This window comes from Salmo salar, chromosome ssa03 (genome assembly GCF_905237065.1).
Source record: "Salmo salar chromosome ssa03, Ssal_v3.1, whole genome shotgun sequence".
Taxonomy (NCBI): Eukaryota; Metazoa; Chordata; class Actinopteri; order Salmoniformes; family Salmonidae; genus Salmo; species Salmo salar.
The window spans coordinates 94,438,537-94,462,512 of record NC_059444.1 but is presented as its reverse complement, the minus strand read 5'-3'; the positions used below and the strand labels follow the sequence as shown (position 1 = coordinate 94,462,512).

The following is a 23,976-nucleotide window of genomic DNA, read 5'->3' as shown; positions in this document are numbered from 1 at the left end:
CCCTTCATGGATTTGAAACAAAATGACTGGTATATGGAAACATCCTCTATAGCCCATGCCTACATAAATCCATTGTTTTTACATTTGAGGAGAGTAGTGAATGAGTGTACACTTCAGGAGGGAGAGATTATTGGGACGTAACTCTAGTGTTGGAGTAGGAAGGTGATGCAGAAGATTGAACCCCAGTATGCAGTCATTATGGCGTTTCATTGGGAATATCTCAATTGCGTACTCTTCGCGTTCTCTCTCCTTCTCAAAGCCGGTTGGAGAAGATAAGAAGGGAGGGGCCTCTGGCTTTCTCATCCAATGGGTTTTGAGAAGGAGACCAGGGGAAAGGGCATGCAATTGAGATCCTCCCGTAGTATCCTTTTGACTTGCACTCCCATGATTCATTGCTCTCTCTCTGTTATCAGATCCCCTCCGACCAGGGACCCATGGCACTGCAGATGCTGAAGATGATCACGCAGCAGGACTGACACACACACACACACACACACACACACACACACACACGCATACCTTACCGCACACGCTAGAGCTGGACGATATGGAGACAAAAAAATCCATATTGTGATACATTTCCTTTTTTTATTTGTTGCAATATTGTTAAATCAGTTATTTTGAGTGGAGGTATGCTAAAGCTGGGCCACATGGACAAAAAGTCCTATCGTGATGAATGTAACTGTGTTTAATGGTTAGTTACTTTACATCAGCGAAGAGCAGCGTCTGCTAAATGACACATGTTTAAATGTAAAGCAGCAGCAGGGCTCTAGACGTGTTTCCAGGGCCAGGTAAGACAACTGAGACGGTAGCCTACGATTCTAAAAGTAAGATATTTCATCCAACATATCCAGGGAAGGTATGGTTGATGTGCAACCTGTCAAAAGGATCCACAATGATCACATTTATTTTGGCCTCTTCAGAGAATTGGCTGACATCTTTGTGCATATTGTCCTCTAGGCTATATGATTCACCACCTGAGGACCTCAAAACACTGAGCTAGACTACGAACTGTAGATATGATATTGTTGCTAGGTCACCATGTATGCTAATTGATTAATTGATCAGTAAATGTAGGCTAATGTCCTACAGAAACGTCCCAGCTCCAGGCCTAGGCTACTTGATGTAGGTCTATTCACTGCAAATCGCGCACTCCACGAGAAGGGTGTAATTGCGACTCGCAATTCTGGGCATTACTGCATGTGGTCATTCCTTCATCTGCAGGAACCCCTCTTTATAGTTCTATTGGTCCATGATTAAGTTAGGACAGTGATACACAGGCGGGAGGCAGGGGTGAGCCAGTTCAGTAGGGGGGCGGTAATGAACCTTAACGTTGGATGCCAACCTCCGATAAACCCCACCTTCGCCCTCGCTTGTCGGACACTGCTTTCTCGCAGTTCTGTTAACGACGTCGAGGGCAGGCGGGAGCGAAGGACACTGTGCTAGCTCGCTAGGACACCGGTAGGCAGCAGTAACACTGGTTGGTAGCTCGCTAGGACACCGGTAGGCAGCAGTAACACTGGTTGGTAGCTAGCTAGGACACCGGTAGGCAGCAGTAACACTGGTTGGTAGCTAGCTAGGACACCGGTAGAGTTTCGTTCGCCCCTCATACTTTTATTTCCCTTTTGACCAACATTATAATCTCATAGAATATCAAGTGACCCACAAGCATTAAGATCAAGGCTAACCTACTTAATGAAGTGATTTGTTTGACAATCAGATGAAAACCAGTCATGATGTGTTCATGCCACATTAAAAGGTAATACATTTTGATAGTTAATTAAATGACATGTCTTTACACACAGGAGGTCCCGTGAAGAAAAACATAAGTGCCTCGTTATGGAAATAAAATGCCAGTCCAACTGATTCATCCTGGCGCCAGCCCCGAGGTACAGGCAGAGACTTTCATAGGAGGAAACAACATAATGCATAGGCTATTACTGTTGACCACATAATGGTTCTAGAACAATCCACAGGAACGTTGTGTAGCAAAATAACCCAAAATGTATGCAAAATGATTTGGTATGAGGAAGGCGGTGTCTGTAATTTTGGGTTTATCGTCCCAGCTCTAGTACGCACACACACACACACACACACACACTGATGCCAGCTGGAATGGCTCTCCGTCAGATTTAAGGCAATCAGGAAGAATCACCAAATATAACCGACTGCTCAGTCCAGCATCATCCATACTGTACCATTATCCACCACAATCTGCTTCTATACTGGTGCACTATATAGGGAATAGGGTGCCACTTCAGATTGTGCATTATATCAGTGTTCAGCTCCCCTTGTCTCTTGCAGCAGTAGCTCTGGTCCAGGGTGTTTTTTCCGGCTTCTCTCTTCACTATTGGAAGACACCCTGGACCAGAGCTACTACAGGGGATGCGGACCGGTACTCAACATCTGATCTAACTGATTGATTTCCTTTGTACATTTGAGCGTGAGAACAATAATAATTAAAAACAGCTTTTTTTTTCTAAATAGTGTGCCTGTTTGAATGCTTTGGAGATTTGTTGACTAAAATATGAAACTAAGTCTTAATTCTTTCATACATTTTAGAAATGTCCTCATGTTGTTTTGTCAAACCGAACTGTCAGACATTCAGTAACCAACATGGAACACTGTTGTGCAAATGTTTTGACTCAAACAAAATTCAGATTTTTTTTTTTTTTATATATATTTTTATAAAGTATCTTTATTGTTGCTTTAATTCATTTAGCATGTGGTGAATATTATTTTTTACAAGAGAATCCCAAAATAAATGTAGCCAGTTTTCTAGATGAAAGGAAGCGTAGCGTGTAGTTTTACCTAGATGAAAGGAAGCGTAGCGTGTAGTTTTAAAGTGTGCATGCTTTTCTCCTTAGAAAAAACAAAAGGGTGTGTGTCACTTCCTGCCGCATCCTCTGTGGAACTCCTTCCTTCTCCGATTAACGTATTGACACACTCCTCGACCACTTATCGGTTTCTGGGTCACGGAGGAGTCGCCGAGAGGAAGGGCTTTTGCCCAATTGGGGAGTCTATATGTATTGGGGGGAATCTCTATGTACTGCTTGAAGTATCCTTCCCTTGCTCTGCACCCAGAAGACACTGCACCACGTTCTGGCTTACTCTCACCTGTCCAGTCCTGCTTGCTCTCCGAGGATTCAATCTGTGGCACGTTGTAGAGAGCTCTCAACAATGCACCTTTTTTAAAGGCAATGTCCCTGCATCTGCTCAGATTGCATTCACAGTAAGGGCTGCAGATGTCGGCTCAATCGGGAATTACCTACAGCACACTTCATGTTGAATTCTGGCCTAGGCTTCTCTAATGCGGAGTTCCCCTAATTGTTCTGGGAAGCTTATTTATTAAAAAAATATACTTTCTTTACTAGAAAAAATGGGTAACTATAGGTGACTAGGAGGATCACATCACTACAAACTAGCGTACTGAATCAGGTTATCACTGACTGGACAGGACGTGTTCTGGAAAGGAAGTGGAGTAGCAAGTCCAATAGTACATCCTAAATGGCACCCTATTCCCTATATAGTGCACTACATTGGCCAGAGCCCTATGGGTCCATGTAGTGCACTATATAGGGAATAGGGTTCCATTTGGGACAGCCAGTACGTTGCTACCCTTTTACTGTCTTATGATTGGTCCGTCCTCTCCTCAGTATAACTGAGACTCCTCCTCCCCCATTGAGACTCAGGAACACGGAACCCCTCCCGAGACACGGGTTCCACCACCAGTTCTAGAAGACCTGGAGGTTCTGGAACCGTCAGCTCGGTCACCCGGAACAAGGGGCAGTAGGCTCGGCCAATCAGGGCCAGCTTCCCAGATGGGATCCGGGGGTCTGGACCTCTCAGCCGGCGCCAGTACACCAGGAAGTGGCGTACGAGTTGGGCAGGGTAGCGCCAGCGCAGGGTGGCGTTGAGATGAAGTTTACTGGCGCCCCTCAGCCACACCACGTCATAGATACACACACTCTGGACTGGGAGGGGAGGAACGGAGAGGGACTCAGCATCCAGGATCTGGAGAGGGGGAGATGAGGGAGACAAAGGAAAGATAAAGACAGACATCGTCTAAGAAACAAATCAGTCACTTTTATAAATGATTGAAATGTACAAACAGTTACAACATTACTTACACTGAACAAAAATATAAATGCAACAAAGATTTTACTGAGATGAAATAAATCAATGAATTAGGCCCTAATCTATGGATTTCACATGACTGGGAATACAGATATGCATTTGTTGGTCAAATATACACTACATATACAAAAGTATGTGGACACCCCTTCAAATTAGTAGATTCAGCTATTTCAGCCACACCCATTGCTGACAGGTGTATAAAATGTAGCACACAGCCAAGCAATCTCTATTGTCAAACATTGGCAGTAGAATGGCCTTACTGAAGAGCTCAGTGACTTTCAACGTGGCACCGTCATAGGATGCCACCTTTCCAACATGTCAGTCTGCCCTGCTAGAGCTGTCCCGGTCATCTGTAAGTGCTGTTATTGTGAAGTGAAAATGTCTAGGAGCGACAACGGCTCAGCCTTAAAGTGGTAGGCCACACATGCTCACAGAACGGGACCGCCAAGTGCCGAAGCGCATAGCACGTAAAAATCTTATCCTCGGTTGCAACACTCACTACCGAGTTCCAAACTGCCTGTAGCACGTCAGCACAAGAACTTTGTCGGGAGCTTCATGAAATGGGTTTCCATGACCGAGCAGCCGCACACAAGCCTAAGATCACCATGCGCAAAGGCAAGCGTCACCTGGAGTGGTGTAAAGCTCGCCGCCATTGAACTCTGGAGTGATGAATCGCGCTTCACCGTGGGGCGGCAGGTAGCCTAGTGGTTAGAGCGTTGGACTAGTAACCGAAAGGTTGCAAGATCGAATCCCCGAGCTGACAAGGTCAAAATCTGTCATTCTGCCCCTGAACAAGGCAGTTAACCCACTGTTCCTAGGCCGTCATTGAAAATAAGAATTTGTTCTTAACTGACTTGCCTAGTTAAATAAAGGTAATTTTTTTTTTTATCAAAGTCTGACGGATGAATCTAGGTTTGGCAGATGCCAGGAGAACGCTACCTGCCCCAATGCATAGTGCCAACTGTAAAGTTTGGTGGAGGAGGAATAAAGGTCTGGGGCTGTTTTTCATGGTTCCAGTGTAGGGAAATCTTAACGCTCTAGACGATTCTGTGCTTTCAACTTTGTGGCAACAGTTTGGAAGGCCCTTTCCTGTTTCAGCATGACAATGCCCCCGTGCACAAAGCCAGGTCCATACAGAAATGGTTTGTCGAGATCGGTGTGGAAGAACTTGACTGGCCTGCACAGAGCCCTGACCTCAACCCCATCGAACACCTTCAGGATGAATTGGAACGCCAACTGTTAGTCAGGCCTAATCGCCCAACATCAGAGCCCGACCTCACTAATGCTCTTGTGGCTGAATGGAAGCAAGTCCCCGCAGCAATGTTCCAACATCTAGTGGAAAGCCTTCCCAGAAGAGTGGAGGCTGTTATAGCAGCAAAGGGGGGACCAACTCCATATTAATGCCCGTGATTTTTTTATGAGATGTTCGACTAGCAGGTGTCCATATACTTTTGGTCATGTAGTGTATCTCGATAGGCTGTATCATAAAATTTGACCACATCAGTGCATTTGTTACGATAATAATCCAAATAAAAAGTCCAGTCATTTGTTAAATTAGATGCACGTGTGAAAGTGAAACATTTGTTAAAACACTATAAAAAGACAGAGATAATGGGAAATCCAATGAGAGATGGATGATCTTGCCCTGTTTGAGGATTTACACACTATATATTTAGAGACCGGTGGGACTTTTTTTCCAGAAAGTACAGATTGGCTCATCAGATTTTGTTTCCCAAAACCAATCTTATAGGATTATTGAGGATTTAAGAGCTACTTTAGAAAGGCAAACACATGCCATTCCGGTGCACATCCAAGTGCTATCCACCCTTGGGGGTTTGGCAACGAGCACTTTCACCGGGAACTTGCCGATCGGCATCTCCCAGCCCTCGATGAGCCGACGTTTCAGATGCAATCATCAGCTAAACAAACAGGTTGAAGTCAAGAGGGGTTTCTTTTCCATCAGGCTTCCCAAATACCAACAGAGAACTAGACAGCCCCCACATCGCCATTAAAAGCACCATCCCAAAACGAGTTCATCTACTGTATGTGAACAGGAAATGCTTCCTCTCTTAATGTTGCTGAATGTGGTGGCCAGGTGGAAAGAACGGCTCGTTCATTCTGCAGAACAACAGTGTTGCTGCTGAATGTGGTGGCCAGGTGGAACGAACGACTTGTTCATTCTGCAGAACAACAGTGTTGCTGCTGAATGTGGTGGCCAGGTGGAAAGAACGACTCGTTCATTCTGCAGAACAACAGTGTAGCTGCTGAATGTGGTGGAAAGAACGGCTCGTTCATTCTGCAGAACAACAGTGTTGCTGCTGAATGTGGTGGCCAGGTGGAAAGAACGACTTGTTCATTCTGCAGAACAACAGTGTAGCTGCTGAATGTGGTGGCCAGGTGGAAAGAACGACTCGTTCATTCTGCAGAACAACAGTGTAGCTGCTGAATGTGGTGGAAAGAACGACTCGTTCATTCTGCAGAACAACAGTGTAGCTGCTGAATGTGGTGGCCAGGTGGAAAGAACGACTTGTTCATTCTGCAGAACAACAGTGTAGCTGCTGAATGTGGTGGCCAGGTGGAAAGAACGACTCGTTCATTCTGCAGAACAACAGTGTCGGCCTACTACGTCTACAGGAGAGAGCTGTTGAGGATGGATGGCTTTACTGGTGAGTGTTGCCTAGCTACTCATTTGAAGTATATTTGTCATTTGCTAAAGCAACTTGAATTGTCCTAATGGTCCTGTCTTTGTAGCTATGTTGTCATTTTTACAGGTCAAACCACAACTGAGCGAGTCCAATCAAACATTGTGGTTGTACTCAACCTCTGACACTAGGCACCTCTGTTTCAGTCTCTGGTTGTGTCGTTGTACTTCCTGGTACGGCGTTGTGTATTCCCCACAGGCTTTAAAGGGAAGATTTTGACCATAGAGGTGTTTTGAAATGCAAATTGCTAAGGTCATGCACGAGCACTGAGGCAGAGAACAATTGGTATTTATCAACGGTTATATCCTACCGGTGTGCCTATAACACTCATAGGATTGTTCGATAAATCACACTTTTTTTCTATGTGTACGAACATTCTAAATTCCGTATTTTAGAACGGTTTCTAAACAATATTGATAAAATGAGGCCCCAGGCCTAAGAGTCTGGGACAGATATCATTCTGGTGACGGGTAATTCTGTGGTAAGGTCTCTCTCGCTCTCACCATAATCTCTCCGACCCGGCATTTAAAGGGTGTGTCCTTATCTCCTCCATCACGCTGCACGCTCACACACACATCCCTCAGAGTACAGCCCTGCAGCTCCAACTGGGAACACCTAACACACACACACACGTTATTACAAACAGTATTACTAGCCTATATCACACACACACACATCCCTCAGAGTACAGCCCTGCAGCTCCAACTGGGAACACCTAACACACACACACACACGTTATTACAAACAGTATTACTAGCCTATATCACACACACACGTTATTACAAACAGTATTACTAGCCTATATCACACACACACGTTATTACAAACAGTATTACTAACCTATATCACACACACACATTATTACAAACAGTATTACTAGCCTATATCACACACACACATCCCTGAGAGCACAGCCCTGCAGCTTCAATTGGGAACACACACACACTCTTTTGACCACGCACACACACACAGAGGTCTTCTTACCTGACAGTCCATCCGTCTGGGTTCCACTGTCCACAGCTCTGAGAGAACTGTCTCACCAACTGGTGGTCCTCTGTTAAAGCAGCAGGCTCAACACTGCTGGCTACACACACACACACACACACACACACACACACACACACACACACATCAATAATAATACAACACATTACAACTCCTGTGTGTGATATGACTGACTCACTAGGTATATCCTGAACTGTGTGTGATATGACTCACTAGGTATATCCTGAACTGTGTGTGATATGACTCACTAGGTATATCCTGAACTGTGTGTGATATGACTCACTAGGTATATCCTGAACTGTGTGTGATATGACTCACTAGGTATATCCTGAACTGTGTGTGATATGACTGACTCACTAGGTATATCCTGAACTGTGTGATATGACTGACTCACTAGGTATATCCTGAACTGTGTGTGATATGACTCACTAGGTATATCCTGAACTGTGTGTAATATGACTGACTCACTAGGTATATCCTGAACTGTGTGTGATATGACTGACTAGGTATATCCTGAACTGTGTGTGATATGACTGACTCACTAGGTATATCCTGAACTGTGTGTGATATGACTGACTAGGTATATCCTGAACTGTGTGTGATATGACTCACTAGGTATATCCTGAACTGTGTGTGATATGACTGACTCACTAGGTATATCCTGAACTGTGTGTGATATGACTCACTAGGTATATCCTGAACTGTGTGTAATATGACTGACTCACTAGGTATATCCTGAACTGTGTGTGATATGACTGACTCACTAGGTATATCCTGAACTGTGTGAGATATGACTCACTAGGTATATCCTGAACTGTGTGTAATATGACTCACTGGGTATATCCTGAACTGTGTGTGATATGACTCACTAGGTATATCCTGAACTGTGTGTGATATGACTCACTAGGTATATCCTGAACTGTGTATGATATGACTCACTAGGTATATCCTGGACACCTCTGTGTGTGCAGAGTGTAGCATCAGCAGTCTTTAACTCCAGAGAGACAGTGACCCCAGGAGACGGCTTATAGATCAGAGACACAAAGACCCTGGAGGATAGAGGCACCTGGAGAGAAAAGATCCTGGGAGGGGAGAGAGGAGATGGGAAAAGAGAGGGAGAAGAGAGAGAGAGGGAGGGATGGAGTGAGGGGAAGAGAGGGAGCGAGGGGAAGAGAGGGAGCGAGGGGAAGAGAGGGAGCGAGGGAAAAGAGGGAGAGGGGAAGAGAGGGAGCGAGGGAAAAGAGGGAGAGGGGAAGAGAGAGAGCGAGGGGAAAAGAGGGAGAGGGGAAGAGAGAGAGGGGCCATAGCATTTGAATCCTTAAAGTTGTAAGAGGAATCTACTAGCTCTCATTAACACACTCCCCTACCTGGCGCAGACTTTAGACAGCATGGAGGGTAGGACGCCCTCTACGAGCAGAGAGCTGCCCCCGCTCCAGGCATCTTCAGGGCAGCCCTGGGTCCTCAGCCAGCCCTCCCCCTCAAGGGTCTCTTTGTAGTATAGGGGTTGCAGCTCCTGGGCATCCAGGTTGAACCAGCTACGATCCACCTCACGCTACACAACCCAGCAGACAGACACACAGGACAGATCAGAGGGTAACTACAGGACACAAATAGGACAGAAACCCATTCAGTGATACATATTGCAGTACAATGCATTCCAAAGAAGACCCAGATCCTTGTTGTTACTAGTAGTGTGACAGTCATGGCATTTTGGATGCCGATAATTGGGCAGCCAAATGACCGCAGTCTCCGTAATAACCTCTGAACACATTTTCTCCCTTCCTCCTCTCCTAACTGCATGTGCTGCCATAGAAATAAAATGAATAGAACAGGAGTCCCCATTCAAGTCAATGATGGCATAATGGGTGGAATGGCAACCATTGAGAGTGTACCCATAGGAGCAAAGCAGGAAGTATACCCATGAATATGTGCTGTGATTTGTTGATACAACTCAACTGATAAATACATTACATTGCATGAGCCACATCAGTTAACATCATTTGAATGAAAATTCGACATAATCATGGAAAGTACTGCATCACAATACCCAGGCAGCCATGGTGGGGGCAATTTTATGAATATTATCGACCGGCAGGTGATTGGTTGAGCCTTCTTGAGTGCGTGACATCACTATGAGCCTTACCGAAACATGGCGGACAATTTCTCTTACATCGGATCTGAAACCAGTAGTAACCACCAACTTTAATGGCAGTTCACATACATTTAAAATACAAATATGACATTCCTGCTCTCCAATAACATTGTCGCAGAAGAGGGCTTGCTAGTGTAACAGTGTAGGTTCCGTCCCTCTCTTCGCCCCAACCTGGGCTCGAACCAGGGACCCTTGCACACATCAACAAGTCTCAGAGCGAGTGACGTCACCGATTGAAACGCTATTAGCACGCACCGCCGCTGCTAACTAACTAGCCATTTCACATCGGTTACACTAGCTAGCTTCAGTGTTTGATTCATATCAGCTGTTTTCGTATAAAACAACTTAGCTAGCTAGCGAAATGCTAACTTGCGACGTTAACTAGGCTCGGGAGCTCATGGGGACATATGCTTCAGCCAGGAGCCAGCGGGTTAGATATGATTCAACTGGCTACTTGTTTGTTTTCAGACAAATATGTTCTCATAACTAGTTTATCCAGCAACCACCGCATTTAGAAGGATAGCTACTGACTGAAATGTAGCTAGCATTCTGGCTCACACTCGACGTGCAGTAGCCAACTAGTTAGTTAGCTTATCGTGGATGCCAAAATACACAACTCTTTAGACTTGGGAGCTCATGGGAACACAGGCTACCTAGAAATGATCCCACCACGAGCAACAATAACTGGCGACTAGGTTATTTTCAGACAAATATTTTCAACTTAGTTTATCCAGCGCATTTAGGATAGCTAATTATTTCAATGTAGCTAGCTAGATCACTGACCAGGCAGTAGCCACTAACTAATTGTGGACGCATGACCTAACTTGCTCATATCAAGGAACATATACAGACCGTTTGTGGAAAGGTAAAAATAACAATTATTGGGCTCATTTTTTTGTTGAATGATCGGACAGTGAAATTAAAATAGATTGGTAGCTAGCTGGTGAGGGTTTAATTAGCTGAAGCTGTGTTTGACGAGTCGTTCGGTCAGTGCTAACTGCTCATACCTGTGGCGCGAGCTAGCCAACCAGATGGCTGTGTAGAGCACCTGTGTGACATCACGCACTCCAATAAGGCTCAACCAATCACCCGACGGGTTCTACGTCAACACTCATGAATAGTCATGAAATGTTGTGTACCAATGAGTTTACCAGTCAAATTGCCAAAGTCAGAGGTTCCAAGCCCATTTCTATTCATTTTTCGCAACAACACCTTGCAGATTTCAGCAAGGGGCAACAAAGTTTCATCACTTTGTTAAAGAGTCCATGTTTTTGTAGAAACGGACTCAAATCGTACGAATGCCCGGTCGTCCCATCTTCAGTCCTGCTTCTTCAACGGTTATGACAGTTATTTTATTTTCATGACGGTCTTCATCCATAACCGTCAGTTACACAGTAATTGTGCCTGCCCTAGTTGTTACCCACATGGTGGGTAGACTTGGGACCCCCTGGTGGGTCATGGTAATGCTATTGGTCCATGGTCTAAGAGACTATTTTGGAGGGTAACATGAAAGTTGTATAGGCTTAAGATGGGTCAGTGTTGAAAACGTTCTGGGAACTAGGGATGTAGATCAGGTGGAAGAGGAGAGGAGGATTTGATAAGAGGTGCTGCTGTCTGTTTAGAGAGGCTGTTCTCTCTGTCTCACTCACTCACCTGTCCCCTCCAGTAGAGGCTGGTCCCAGCACCCTGGCAGAAGGAGGAGACGAATGGGAGGGGCGACGAGGGCCGGTGGACATACAGGAAGTCAGACAGGAGAGACCAGAACCTGCACACAGGAAACAGGATGTGACATTGTAGGATATGACATAGGAGGGTCACTTCGACTGTGGCTAATGCTACGTGTGGTATGAGTGAGCGCTTTTATAAGATAGACTATATCTTCTATTTTATTAGTTTATTCAACACGGTCCAGGGGCCATGTATAACAAACATGGCACCAGATGTTAGCACCAGATGTTAGCACCAGATGTTAGCACCAGATGTTAGCACCAGATGTTAGCTACATGCCTCATACTCATCTACAGTCCTTAGATAGACAGCATAACTTCATATTTCCCAGAGGCACTTACGGTGTGGCGTTCGATACAACATCCCACTGCATCAGACAAAATCCCCTAAACAACCACGGCACTACATTACACAGTGGAAGTTCATCTCACCTGTCCTGTTCCTTCCTGAAGTCAGTCTTGTCTGGGATGGACTCGTACACCCAGCCTGGAGCAAAGATGGCCGTAGAGAAGTCATGTTTACGAATCATCTCCAGAGCCTGAAGGGGGAGAGAGAGAGAGACTGATGTTTATATATTGTTACGAGCACACACCACTTTTTTATGATCACACACACCACCATAATAAACTCCACTTCTTTAAGACACACACACGTGTACCTGTGACTAAGCACTGACACACACACCCTACCCTCCTCCCACCATCTCCCGACCCTCCCCCTCCCAGTTCTAACCTTATTAGTCTCCAGCTTCCCTCCCACCACCTCTCCCCTGGCGAACACGTCCACCCCAACAAAGATGTCCGCCAGCCGGCCCTGAGCAGCTGAGTAGGCCTTCATTCTCTCCAGGCTCTGCTCTGTCCAGTTATAGTTGGTGAAGATACCATCACACGCTGAGAAAAACACTCTGAGAGAAGGGGGGAGTGGAGAGAGAGAGAGAGAGAGAGGTGAAGGGGGAGTGGAGAGAGAGAGAGGTGAAGGGGGGTGTGGAGAGAGAGAGAGGTGAAGGGGGAGTGGAGAGAGAGGTGTAAAAGATCTCCTTATCTTCCCTATCCACATTTTCCACTCCCTCCCCCCTCTCCTTTCCTGTCCCCCCTCCCTCACCTCCTCTCCCCCGTCCACCTACCTGTTGGATGGGTTGAGTTCATTCTGCCATTTGAGCTGTCCGTTCTCCAGGACAGAGTCATACCACAACACCATACTACCAGGGACTCTCTCATGCATCTGGTCAGTCAGATAACGTAGAAACAGAGGAGTGTTCTTCACAGCAGTCTCCTAATTACACGGGAGGAGACGGAGGGCAGAGTACATACATGTTATCAATCATCAACGTGTTACCCAAATGGCCCCCTCTGTCCTCTAGTCCACTACTTTAGACCAGGACCCATTAAGGCTGCACTGTTGTCATATTGTATGTGGCAGGCCAATGTGTTCATAGCACAGTAATAGACGTCAGTATACTGTAGAACAGCAGATAACAGGGAGACTATAGGTCTGAAGGACTTTTCATTGTTGACGTTCTGGGTTCAGCACAGCGTGCAGACAACTCATGAGCTAATTATTGCTGTTTCTACCATATTGCTTTAACCTGTACACTCCTTTCAGAAGTAAACTAGTGTCTACAGGTGAAGAGGTGTAAAGACTGGCTGTGTCCCCAATGCACCGAATTCACTATATAGGGCACTACTTATAGGAAATAGAGTGGGAATATAGTGCACTAGTTATAGGGAATAGAGGGGGAATATAGTGCACTAGTTATAGGGAATAGAGGGGGAATATAGTGCACTACTTATAGGGAATAGAGGGGGAATAAAGTGCACTAGTTAGGGAATAGAGGGGGAATATAGTGCACTAGTTAGGGAATAGAGGGGGAATATAGTGCACTAGTTATAGGGAATAGAGGGGAAATATAGTGCACTAGTTATAGGGAATAGAGGGGGAATATAGTGCACTAGTTATAGGGAATAGAGGGGGAATATAGTGCACTAGTTATAGGGAATAGAGGGGGAATATAGTGCACTAGTTATAGGGAATAGAGGGGGAATATAGTGCACTAGTTATAGGGAATAGAGGGGGAATATAGTGCACTAGTTATAGGGAATAGAGGGGGAATATAGTGCCATTTTTCAACGCACCCACAACATAATGAAAACCAACGTCTCTATAGCACAGCAACAGACGAGTTTAGAATAGAATAACAAACTGTTAAAAGTTAGAAAACTCACACCGAGAGGGTTCTCGATGTTGATCAGCCAACCATCGAAGCCGTAACAGTGGACTATCTGAACCAGCCTATCAGCTACGGCCCTGTAAGACTCCTCCTCTTTCAGGAAGACCTCGCACATCTTCCCCCCGTCCGTCCACTCAGTGATGAAGGTGCCTAGAGAACAAGCCAATCACAGCCGTTGATCAGTCACTGTGGAACTCAAACAGACCAATCAGCAGTGTGACTTTCAGTACTGTCTCACACACACACACACACACACACACACACACACACACACACACACACACACACACACACACACAGTACACAGTGAGACGTGAAAACCACAGACTAAAGCCTGAAGGTCACAAACAATCGAGGTTTTAAAAGTGAAACTAAACCTCTCAACTGGCTGAGAAAGTAGAGCAACGTCTCTCCCCAGTAGGAGTGTAGACAACAGTTCCTCTGAGTGGAGGCAGAGAACCGACAATACAGTACTACATACTGTACCACTTTCACACTGTTGGGCCGGTCCACTTAGACCCTACAGCATGGTTCACTACACATTACCAGGTCCACTTAGACCCTACAGCATGGTTCACTACACATTACCAGGTCCACTTAGACCCTACAGCATGGTTCACTACACATTACCAGGTCCACTTAGACCCTACAGCATGGATCACTACACATTACCAGGTCCACTTAGACCCTACAGCATGGTTCACTACACATTACCAGGTCCACTTAGACCCTACAGCATGGTTCACTACACATTACCAGGTCCACTTAGACCCTACAGCATGGTTCACTACACATTACCAGGTCCACTTAGACCCTACAGCATGGTTCACTACACATTACCAGGTCCACTTAGACCCTACAGCATGGTTCACTACACATTACCAGGTCCACTTAGACCCTACAGCATGGTTCACTACACATTACCAGGTCCACTTAGACCCTACAGCATGGATCACTACACATTACCAGGTCCACTTAGACCCTACAGCATGGTTCACTACACATTACCAGGTCCACTTAGACCCTACAGCATGGTTCACTACACATTACCAGGTCCACTTAGACTCTACAGCATGGTTCACTACACATTACCAGGTCCACTTAGACCCTACAGCATGGATCACTACACATTACCAGGTCCACTTAGACCCTACAGCATGGATCACTACACATTACCAGGTCCACTTAGACCCTACAGCATGGTTCACTACACATTACCAGGTCCACTTAGACCCTACAGCATGGTTCACTACACATTACCAGGTCCACTTAGACCCTACAGCATGGTTCACTACACATTACCAGGTCCACTTAGACCCTACAGCATGGTTCACTACACATTACCAGGTCCACTTAGACCCTACAGCATGGATCACTACACATTACCAGGTCCACTTAGACCCTACAGCATGGATCACTACACATTACCAGGTCCACTTAGACCCTACAGCATGGATCACTACACATTACCAGGTCCACTTAGACCCTACAGCATGGTTCACTACACATTACCAGGTCCACTTAGACCCTACAGCATGGATCACTACACATTACCAGGTCCACTTAGACCCTACAGCATGGTTCACTACACATTACCAGGTCCACTTAGACCCTACAGCATGGTTCACTACACATTACCAGGTCCACTTAGACCCTACAGCATGGTTCACTACACATTACCAGGTCCACTTAGGCCCTACAGCTTGGTTGGGCTCGGTAGTGTGAAAAGGGTATTTGTAAAATAAACTAAAATAACAAGGGTATTCTTGAATAATAATCTCCCAATAATCTCTGCTTCCTCCCAAAGTGTGCACTTATTCACTTTCCTTCAGGGATTTGACAGGAAATGACTGTTATAAGAAACTCCATCTCTACATCAATCCAATGTTTTCCCATTTGTGGGGAGTAGTGAACAAGTACACACTTCAGGAGGAAAGAGAGATTATTGGGACGTGGCCCCTTTGAGTGTCACCCAGGACGATGACTCCGTGTCTGTGAGCAGCGTTAGTCCAGACGGCAGGGGGGATGGTCACCATGTTGTGGCTGAAGTAGTTAAACACGTCGATGTACTGCCAGTGGTAGAACACATAGGGAGCCTCTGACTCTGCTCCCTGCAGAAACCTGGGGGGAGAGGTCAGGGGTCAAAGGTGAGAGGGAATTTAGTCATACCACTTAACAAGACACTTTTAATCCAAAGTGACTTCCAACACAATGAGTACGATGTTATGTGAGAATTTAGTAATAGCCTATCGTAGAAGAGTCATGAGTGTGCAAACAAAGTCTACTTGTTTTGACGCTATGACTATAACAGACGTGGCAGTTCATTGTTCACAGGTGAGAGTTCAGAGGTGAGAGGTCAACCTACCTGTCATCCAGGTATCCGCCCATCATGTCGTGACTCACCAGAGTCCGGTGCGGCGTGCTGGCCAGAGAAGGCTCCCGATTGGCCAGGGGCACCGTCGCCACGTTGAAGGGGTTGGCCTCGCTGCGTTTCCACGACAACAGCTCCTCCAGGGACTGAAGGCCGGAGCTGATTGGCTCGGTGGTGTCCGGGTCATAATGCTTAGCTGTAAGGGAAAGGTACAGATTGGTCCGTGCTTTGTGCTTCGGGTAACATTTGAGTTTTCACTGAATACGGTTAACTAATGTGTCTTCAGGTCTGCCTGGTGACCAAACAAGTGGGTGAGCTGAATGAACAGGGCCAGAATCACTATAACCAGAGTGTTACAGCTATTTCATCATTCCACTGTCCTGTTATACAGTCTATTATACAGTCTATACTCTGTCCTGTTATACAGTCTATACTGTTATACAGTCTATACTCTGTACTGTTATACAGTCTATACTCTGTACTGTTATACAGTCTATACTGTTATACAGTCTATACTCTGTTATACAGTCTATACTGTTATACAGTCTATACTCTGTACTGTTATACAGTCTATTATACAGTCTATACTCTGTACTGTTATACAGTCTATACTGTTATACAGTCTATACTCTGTACTGTTATACAGTCTATACTCTGTACTGTTATACAGTCTATACTGTTATACAGTCTATACTCTGTTATACAGTCTATACTGTTATACAGTCTATACTCTGTACTGTTATACAGTCTATACTCTGTACTGTTATACAGTCTATACTCTGTACTGTTATACAGTCTATACTCTGTACTGTTATACAGTCTATACTCTGTCCTGTTATACAGTCTATACTCTGTCCTGTTATACAGTCTATACTGTTATACAGTCTATACTCTGTCCTGTTATACAGTCTATACCGTTATACAGTCTATACTCTGTACTGTTATACAGTCTATACTCTGTACTGTTATACAGTCTATACTCTGTACTGTTATACAGTCTATACTCTGTACTGTTATACAGTCTATACTGTTATACAGTCTATACTCTGTCCTGTTATACAGTCTATTATACAGTCTATACTCTGTCCCGTTATACAGTCTATACTGTTATACAGTCTATACTCTGTACTGTTATACAGTCTATACTCTGTCCTGTTATACAGTCTATACCGTTATACAGTCTATACTCTGTACTGTTATACAGTCTATACTCTGTCCTGTTATACAGTCTATACTCTATACTGTTATACAGTCTATACTCTGTCCTGTTATACAGTCTATACTCTGTCCTGTTATACAGTCTATACTGTTATACAGTCTATACTCTGTCCTGTTATACAGTCTATACTCTGTCCTGTTATACAGTCTATACTCTGTACTGTTATACAGTCTATACTCTGTACTGTTATACAGTCTATACTCTGTACTGTTATACAGTCTATACTCTGTCCTGTTATACAGTCTATACTGTTATACAGTCTATACTCTGTACTATTATACAGTCTATAGTGTTATGCAGTCTATACTCTGTACTGTTATACAGTCTATACTCTGTACTGTTATACAGTCTATACTGTTATGCAGTCTATACTCTGTACTGTTATACAGTCTATACTCTGTACTGTTATACAGTCTATACTGTTATACAGTCTATACTCTGTCCTGTTATACAGTCTATACTCTGTACTGTTATACAGTCTATAGTGTTATGCAGTCTATACTCTGTACTGTTATACAGTCTACACTCTGTACTGTTATACAGTCTATACTGTTATGCAGTCTATACTCTGTACTGTTATACAGTCTATACTGTTATACAGTCTATACTCTATACTGTTATACAGTCTATACTCTGTCCTGTTATACAGTCTATACTCTGTCCTGTTATACAGTCTATACTCTGTCCTGTTATACAGTCTATACTCTGTACTGTTATACAGTCTATACTCTGTACTGTTATACAGTCTATACTCTGTACTGTTATACAGTCTATACTCTGTCCTGTTATACAGTCTATACTCTGTACTGTTATACAGTCTATACCGTTATACAGTCTATACTCTGTACTGTTATACAGTCTATACTCTGTACTGTTATACAGTCTATACTCTGTCCTGTTATACAGTCTATACTGTTATACAGTCTATACTGTTATACAGTCTATACTGTTATACAGTCTATACTCTGTACTGTTATACAGTCTATAGTCTGTACTGTTATACAGTCTATACTCTGTACTGTTATACAGTCTATACTCTGTCCTGTTATACAGTCTATACTCTGTACTGTTATACAGTCTATACTCTGTCCTGTTATACAGTCTATACTCTGTCCTGTTATACAGTATATAGTCTGTCCTGTTATACAGTCTATACTCTGTCCTGTTATACACTCTATACTCTGTACTGTTATACAGTCTATACTCTGTACTGTTATACAGTATAAACTCTGTCCTGTTATACAGTCTATACTCTGTCCTGTTATACAGTCTATACTCTGTCCTGTTATACAGTCTATACTCTGTCCTGTTATACAGTCTATACTCTGTCCTGTTATACAGTCTATACTCTGTCCTGTTATACAGTCTATACTCTGTACTGTTATACAGTCTATACTCTGTCCTGTTATACATTCTATACTCTGTCCTGTTATACAGTCTATACTGTTATACAGTCTATACTCTGTCCTGTTATACAGTATAAACTCTGTACTGTTATACAGTCTATACTCTGTACTGTTATACAGTATAAACTCTGTCCTGTTATACACTCTATACTCTGTACTGTTATACAGTATAAACTCTGTCCTGTTATACAGTCTATACTCTGTCCTGTTATACAGTCTATACTCTATACTGTTATACAGTCTATACTCTGTACTGTTATACAGTCTATACTCTGTACTGTTATACAGTCTATACTGTTATACATTCTATACTCTGTACTGTTATACAGTCTATACTCTGTACTGTTATACATTCTATACTCTGTACTGTTATACATTCTATACTCTGTACTGTTATACAGTCTATACTCTGTACTGTTATACAGTCTATACTCTGTACTGTTATACAGTCTATACTCTGTACTGTTATACAGTCTATACTGTTATACAGTCTATACTCTGTACTGTTATACAGTCTATACTGTTATACAGTCTATACTCTGTACTGTTATACAGTCTATACTCTGTACTGTTATACAGTCTATACTCTGTACTGTTATACAGTCTATACTGTTATACAGTCTATACTCTGTACTGTTATACAGTCTATACTCTGTACTGTTATACAGTCTATACTCTGTACTGTTATACAGTCTATAGTGTTATACAGTCTATACTCTGTACTGTTATACAGTCTATACTGTTATACAGTCTATACTCTGTACTGTTATACAGTCTATACTCTGTACTGTTATACAGTCTATACTCTGTACTGTTATACAGTCTATACTGTTATACAGTCTATACTCTGTACTGTTATACAGTCTATACTCTGTACTGTTATACAGTCTATACTCTGTACTGTTATACAGTCTATACTCTGTACTGTTATACAGTCTATACTCTGTCCTGTTATACAGTCTATACTCTGTCCTGTTATACAGTCTATACTCTGTCCTGTTATACAGTCTATACTCTGTACTGTTATACAGTCTATACTCTGTACTGTTATACAGTCTATACTCTGTACTGTTATACAGTCTATACTCTGTACTGTTATACAGTCTATACTCTGTACTGTTATACAGTCTATACTCTGTACTGTTATACAGTCTATACTCTGTACTGTTATACAGTCTATACTGTTATACAGTCTATACTCTGTACTGTTATACAGTCTATACTCTGTACTGTTATACAGTCTATACTCTGTACTGTTATACAGTCTATACTCTGTACTGTTATACAGTCTATACTCTGCCCTGTTATACAGTCTATACTCTGCCCTGTTATACAGTCTATACTCTGCCCTGTTATACAGTCTATACTCTGCCCTGTTATACAGTCTATACTCTGTACTGTTATACAGTCTATACTCTGTACTGTTATACAGTCTATACCGTTATACAGTCTATACTGTTATACAGTCTATACTCTGTACTGTTATACAGTCTATACTCTGTACTGTTATACAGTCTATACTCTGTCCTGTTATACAGTCTATACTCTGTACTGTTATACAGTCTATACTCTGTACTGTTATACAGTCTATACTCTGTACTGTTATACAGTCTATACTCTGTACTGTTATACAGTCTATACTCTGTACTGTTATACAGTCTATACTGTTATACAGTCTATACTCTGTACTGTTATACAGTCTATACTCTGTACTGTTATACAGTCTATACTCTGTACTGTTATACAGTCTGTACTGTTATACAGTCTATACTCTGTACTGTTATACAGTCTATACTCTGTACTGTTATACAGTCTATACTCTGTCCTGTTATACAGTCTATACTCTGTCCTGTTATACAGTCTATACTCTGTCCTGTTATACAGTCTATACTCTGTACTGTTATACAGTCTATACTCTGTACTGTTATACAGTCTATACTCTGTACTGTTATACAGTCTATACTCTGTACTGTTATACAGTCTATACTGTTATACAGTCTATACTCTGTACTGTTATACAGTCTATACTCTGTACTGTTATACAGTCTATACTCTGTACTGTTATACAGTCTATACTCTGCCCTGTTATACAGTCTATACTCTGCCCTGTTATACAGTCTATACTCTGTACTGTTATACAGTCTATACTCTGTACTGTTATACAGTCTATACCGTTATACAGTCTATACTGTTATACAGTCTATACTCTGTACTGTTATACAGTCTATACTCTGTACTGTTATACAGTCTATACTCTGTACTGTTATACAGTCTATACGCTGTCCTGTTATACAGTCTATACTCTGTACTGTTATACAGTCTATACTCTGTACTGTTATACAGTCTATACTCTGTACTGTTATACAGTCTATACTCTGTACTGTTATACAGTCTATACTCTGTCCTGTTATACAGTCTATACTCTGTCCTGTTATACAGTCTATACTCTGTACTGTTATACAGTCTATACTCTGTACTGTTATACAGTCTATACTCTGTACTGTTATACAGTCTATACTCTGTACTGTTATACAGTCTATACTCTGTACTGTTATACAGTCTATACTCTGTACTGTTATACAGTCTATACTCTGTACTGTTATACAGTCTATACTCTGTACTGTTATACAGTCTATACTCTGTACTGTTATACAGTCTATACTCTGTACTGTTATACAGTCTATACTCTGCCCTGTTATACAGTCTATACTCTGCCCTGTTATACAGTCTATACTCTGCCCTGTTATACAGTCTATACTCTGCCCTGTTATACAGTCTATACTCTGTACTGTTATACAGTCTATACTCTGTACCGTTATACAGTCTATACTGTTATACAGTCTATACTGTTATCGTCTACTGTACTGTTATACAGTCTATACTCTGTACTGTTATACAGTCTATACTCTGTCCTGTTATACAGTCTATACTCTGTACTGTTATACAGTCTATACTCTGTACTGTTATACAGTCTATACTCTGTACTGTTATACAGTCTATACTCTGTACTGTTATACAGTCTATACTCTGTACTGTTATACAGTCTATACTGTTATACAGTCTATACTCTGTACTGTTATACAGTCTATACTCTGTACTGTTATACAGTCTATACTCTGTACTGTTATACAGTCTGTACTGTTATACAGTCTATACTCTGTACTGTTATACAGTCTATACTCTGTACTGTTATACAGTCTATACTCTGTCCTGTTATACAGTCTATACTCTGTACTGTTATACAGTCTATACTCTGTCCTGTTATACAGTCTATACTCTGTACTGTTATACAGTCTATACTCTGTACTGTTATACAGTCTATACTCTGTACTGTTATACAGTCTATACTGTTATACAGTCTATACTCTGTACTGTTATACAGTCTATACTCTGTACTGTTATACAGTCTATACTCTGTACTGTTATACAGTCTATACTCTGCCCTGTTATACAGTCTATACTCTGCCCTGTTATACAGTCTATACTCTGTACTGTTATACAGTCTATACTCTGTACTGTTATACAGTCTATACCGTTATACAGTCTATACTGTTATACAGTCTATACTCTGTACTGTTATACAGTCTATACTCTGTACTGTTATACAGTCTATACTCTGTACTGTTATACAGTCTATACTCTTATACAGTCTATACTCTGTACTGTTATACAGTCTATACTCTGTACTGTTATACAGTCTATACTCTGTACTGTTATACAGTCTATACTGTTATACAGTCTATACTCTGTACTGTTATACAGTCTATACTCTGTACTGTTATACAGTCTATACTCTGTACCAACCTGGCAGAGATGAGGCTCCATACCTGATGACTTCATGAACACTTCTCAACTCAACTGGCTCATCCAAGCAAGACTCCAAACTGGTGAAATATACATGACAAATACATTTAGAATGTACAGTACAGTACCATAGAGTACAGTACCATAGAGTACAGTACAGTACCATAGAGTACAGTACCATAGAGTACAGTACAGTACCATAGAGTACAGTACCATAGAGTACAGTACAGTACCATAGAGTACAGTACCATAGAGTACACTACCATAGAGTACAGTACCATAGAGTACAGTACAGTACCATAGAGTAAAGTACCATAGAGTACAGTACAGTACCATAGAGTACAGTATCATAGTACAGTACCAGAGAGCACAGTACCATAGAGTACAGTACCATAGAGTACAGTACAGTACCGTACAGTACAGTACCATACAGTACAGTACCATACAGTACAGTACCATAGAGTATAGTACCATAGAGTACAGTACAGTACCATAGAGTACAATACCATAGAGTACAGTACAGTACCATAGAGTACAGTACCATACAGTATAGTACCATAGAGTACAGTACCATAGAGTACAGTGCAACAACAAAAAACGTATGAAATGTATGCATTCACTACTGTAAGTCGCTCTGGATAAGAGCGTCTGCTAAATGACTAAAATGTAAATGTACAGTACCAGAGTACAGTACCATAGAGTACAGTACCATAGAGTACAGCACCATAGAGTACAGTACCATAGAGTACAGTACCATACAGACACAGAGACCATGTGTGAAGCCAAGCATGGATTTGAAATTCAGTAGTGTATTCCTTTAAACCATTTTATTTATCATTGCATGTGATTGATTAAATCATTATGTTTATTTTAGCTGCTGTAAAATGTGGGTTGTGTGCTCTGTTAACTCTCTTATCAGCAGCCCAGAGCAGCCCAGAGGGAGGCCTACACAACCTACGAAGTGGCAGCTGTCAGAAAAAAGTTACCCGGTGCTTTCCGTTTTTGACAACTTGCTCCCGATCTGATCCTCTCCTTCGTCTTCTGTCTTTCTCCTCCGCAAAGACCCATCCTCCTTATGCTCAGTAGTCAAAGCACCGTCCATGGTGAGAAATATGAGTTAGAAGTCTATGACTGAATGGAAGACATAAACATGTATCGATGGCAGAATTTTGCATTGCTCATGTTCCGGACAGAGCGCGAAAGAAACATTTCCTTGTTTACTGCG

At 42.6% G+C, this 23,976-nt stretch overlaps 2 protein-coding genes across 5 annotated transcripts in view; one reads left to right on the top strand and one right to left on the bottom strand.

The window, feature by feature from the left end:
- LOC106602055 (retinoid-inducible serine carboxypeptidase-like) overlaps positions 1–2,484 on the top strand; it is a 19,603-nt gene extending 17,119 nt beyond the window's left edge. The window contains 1 exon segment of the mRNA XM_014194503.2: positions 414–2,484. Within this exon segment, the coding sequence (XP_014049978.2) occupies positions 414–476 (63 nt within the window). The 3' untranslated portion in view covers positions 477–2,484.
- On the bottom strand, positions 575–23,976 carry engase (endo-beta-N-acetylglucosaminidase). 4 transcript variants are annotated; one of them, XR_006769307.1, is made up of 15 exons: positions 23,738–23,976; positions 22,752–22,831; positions 16,317–16,518; positions 15,924–16,072; positions 13,947–14,101; positions 12,848–12,996; positions 12,457–12,628; positions 12,156–12,262; positions 11,650–11,761; positions 9,212–9,396; positions 8,784–8,926; positions 7,824–7,923; positions 7,343–7,454; positions 2,369–4,014; positions 575–2,297 (listed from the first exon to the last, which is right to left on the bottom strand). XR_006769307.1 is itself a non-coding variant. In XM_045715860.1 (14 exons), the coding sequence occupies exons 1-14, from the start codon at positions 23,851–23,853 to the stop codon at positions 3,631–3,633; spliced, it is 2,166 nt and encodes a 721-aa protein (XP_045571816.1). In that variant the 5' UTR covers positions 23,854–23,976; the 3' UTR covers positions 575–3,630. The 4 variants fall into 4 exon arrangements, 3 of the variants coding, with proteins under 3 accessions (XP_045571816.1, XP_045571817.1, XP_045571818.1); XM_045715860.1 differs by having other exon boundaries at positions 575–4,014; XM_045715861.1 differs by having other exon boundaries at positions 575–4,014; positions 22,775–22,831; positions 23,738–23,950.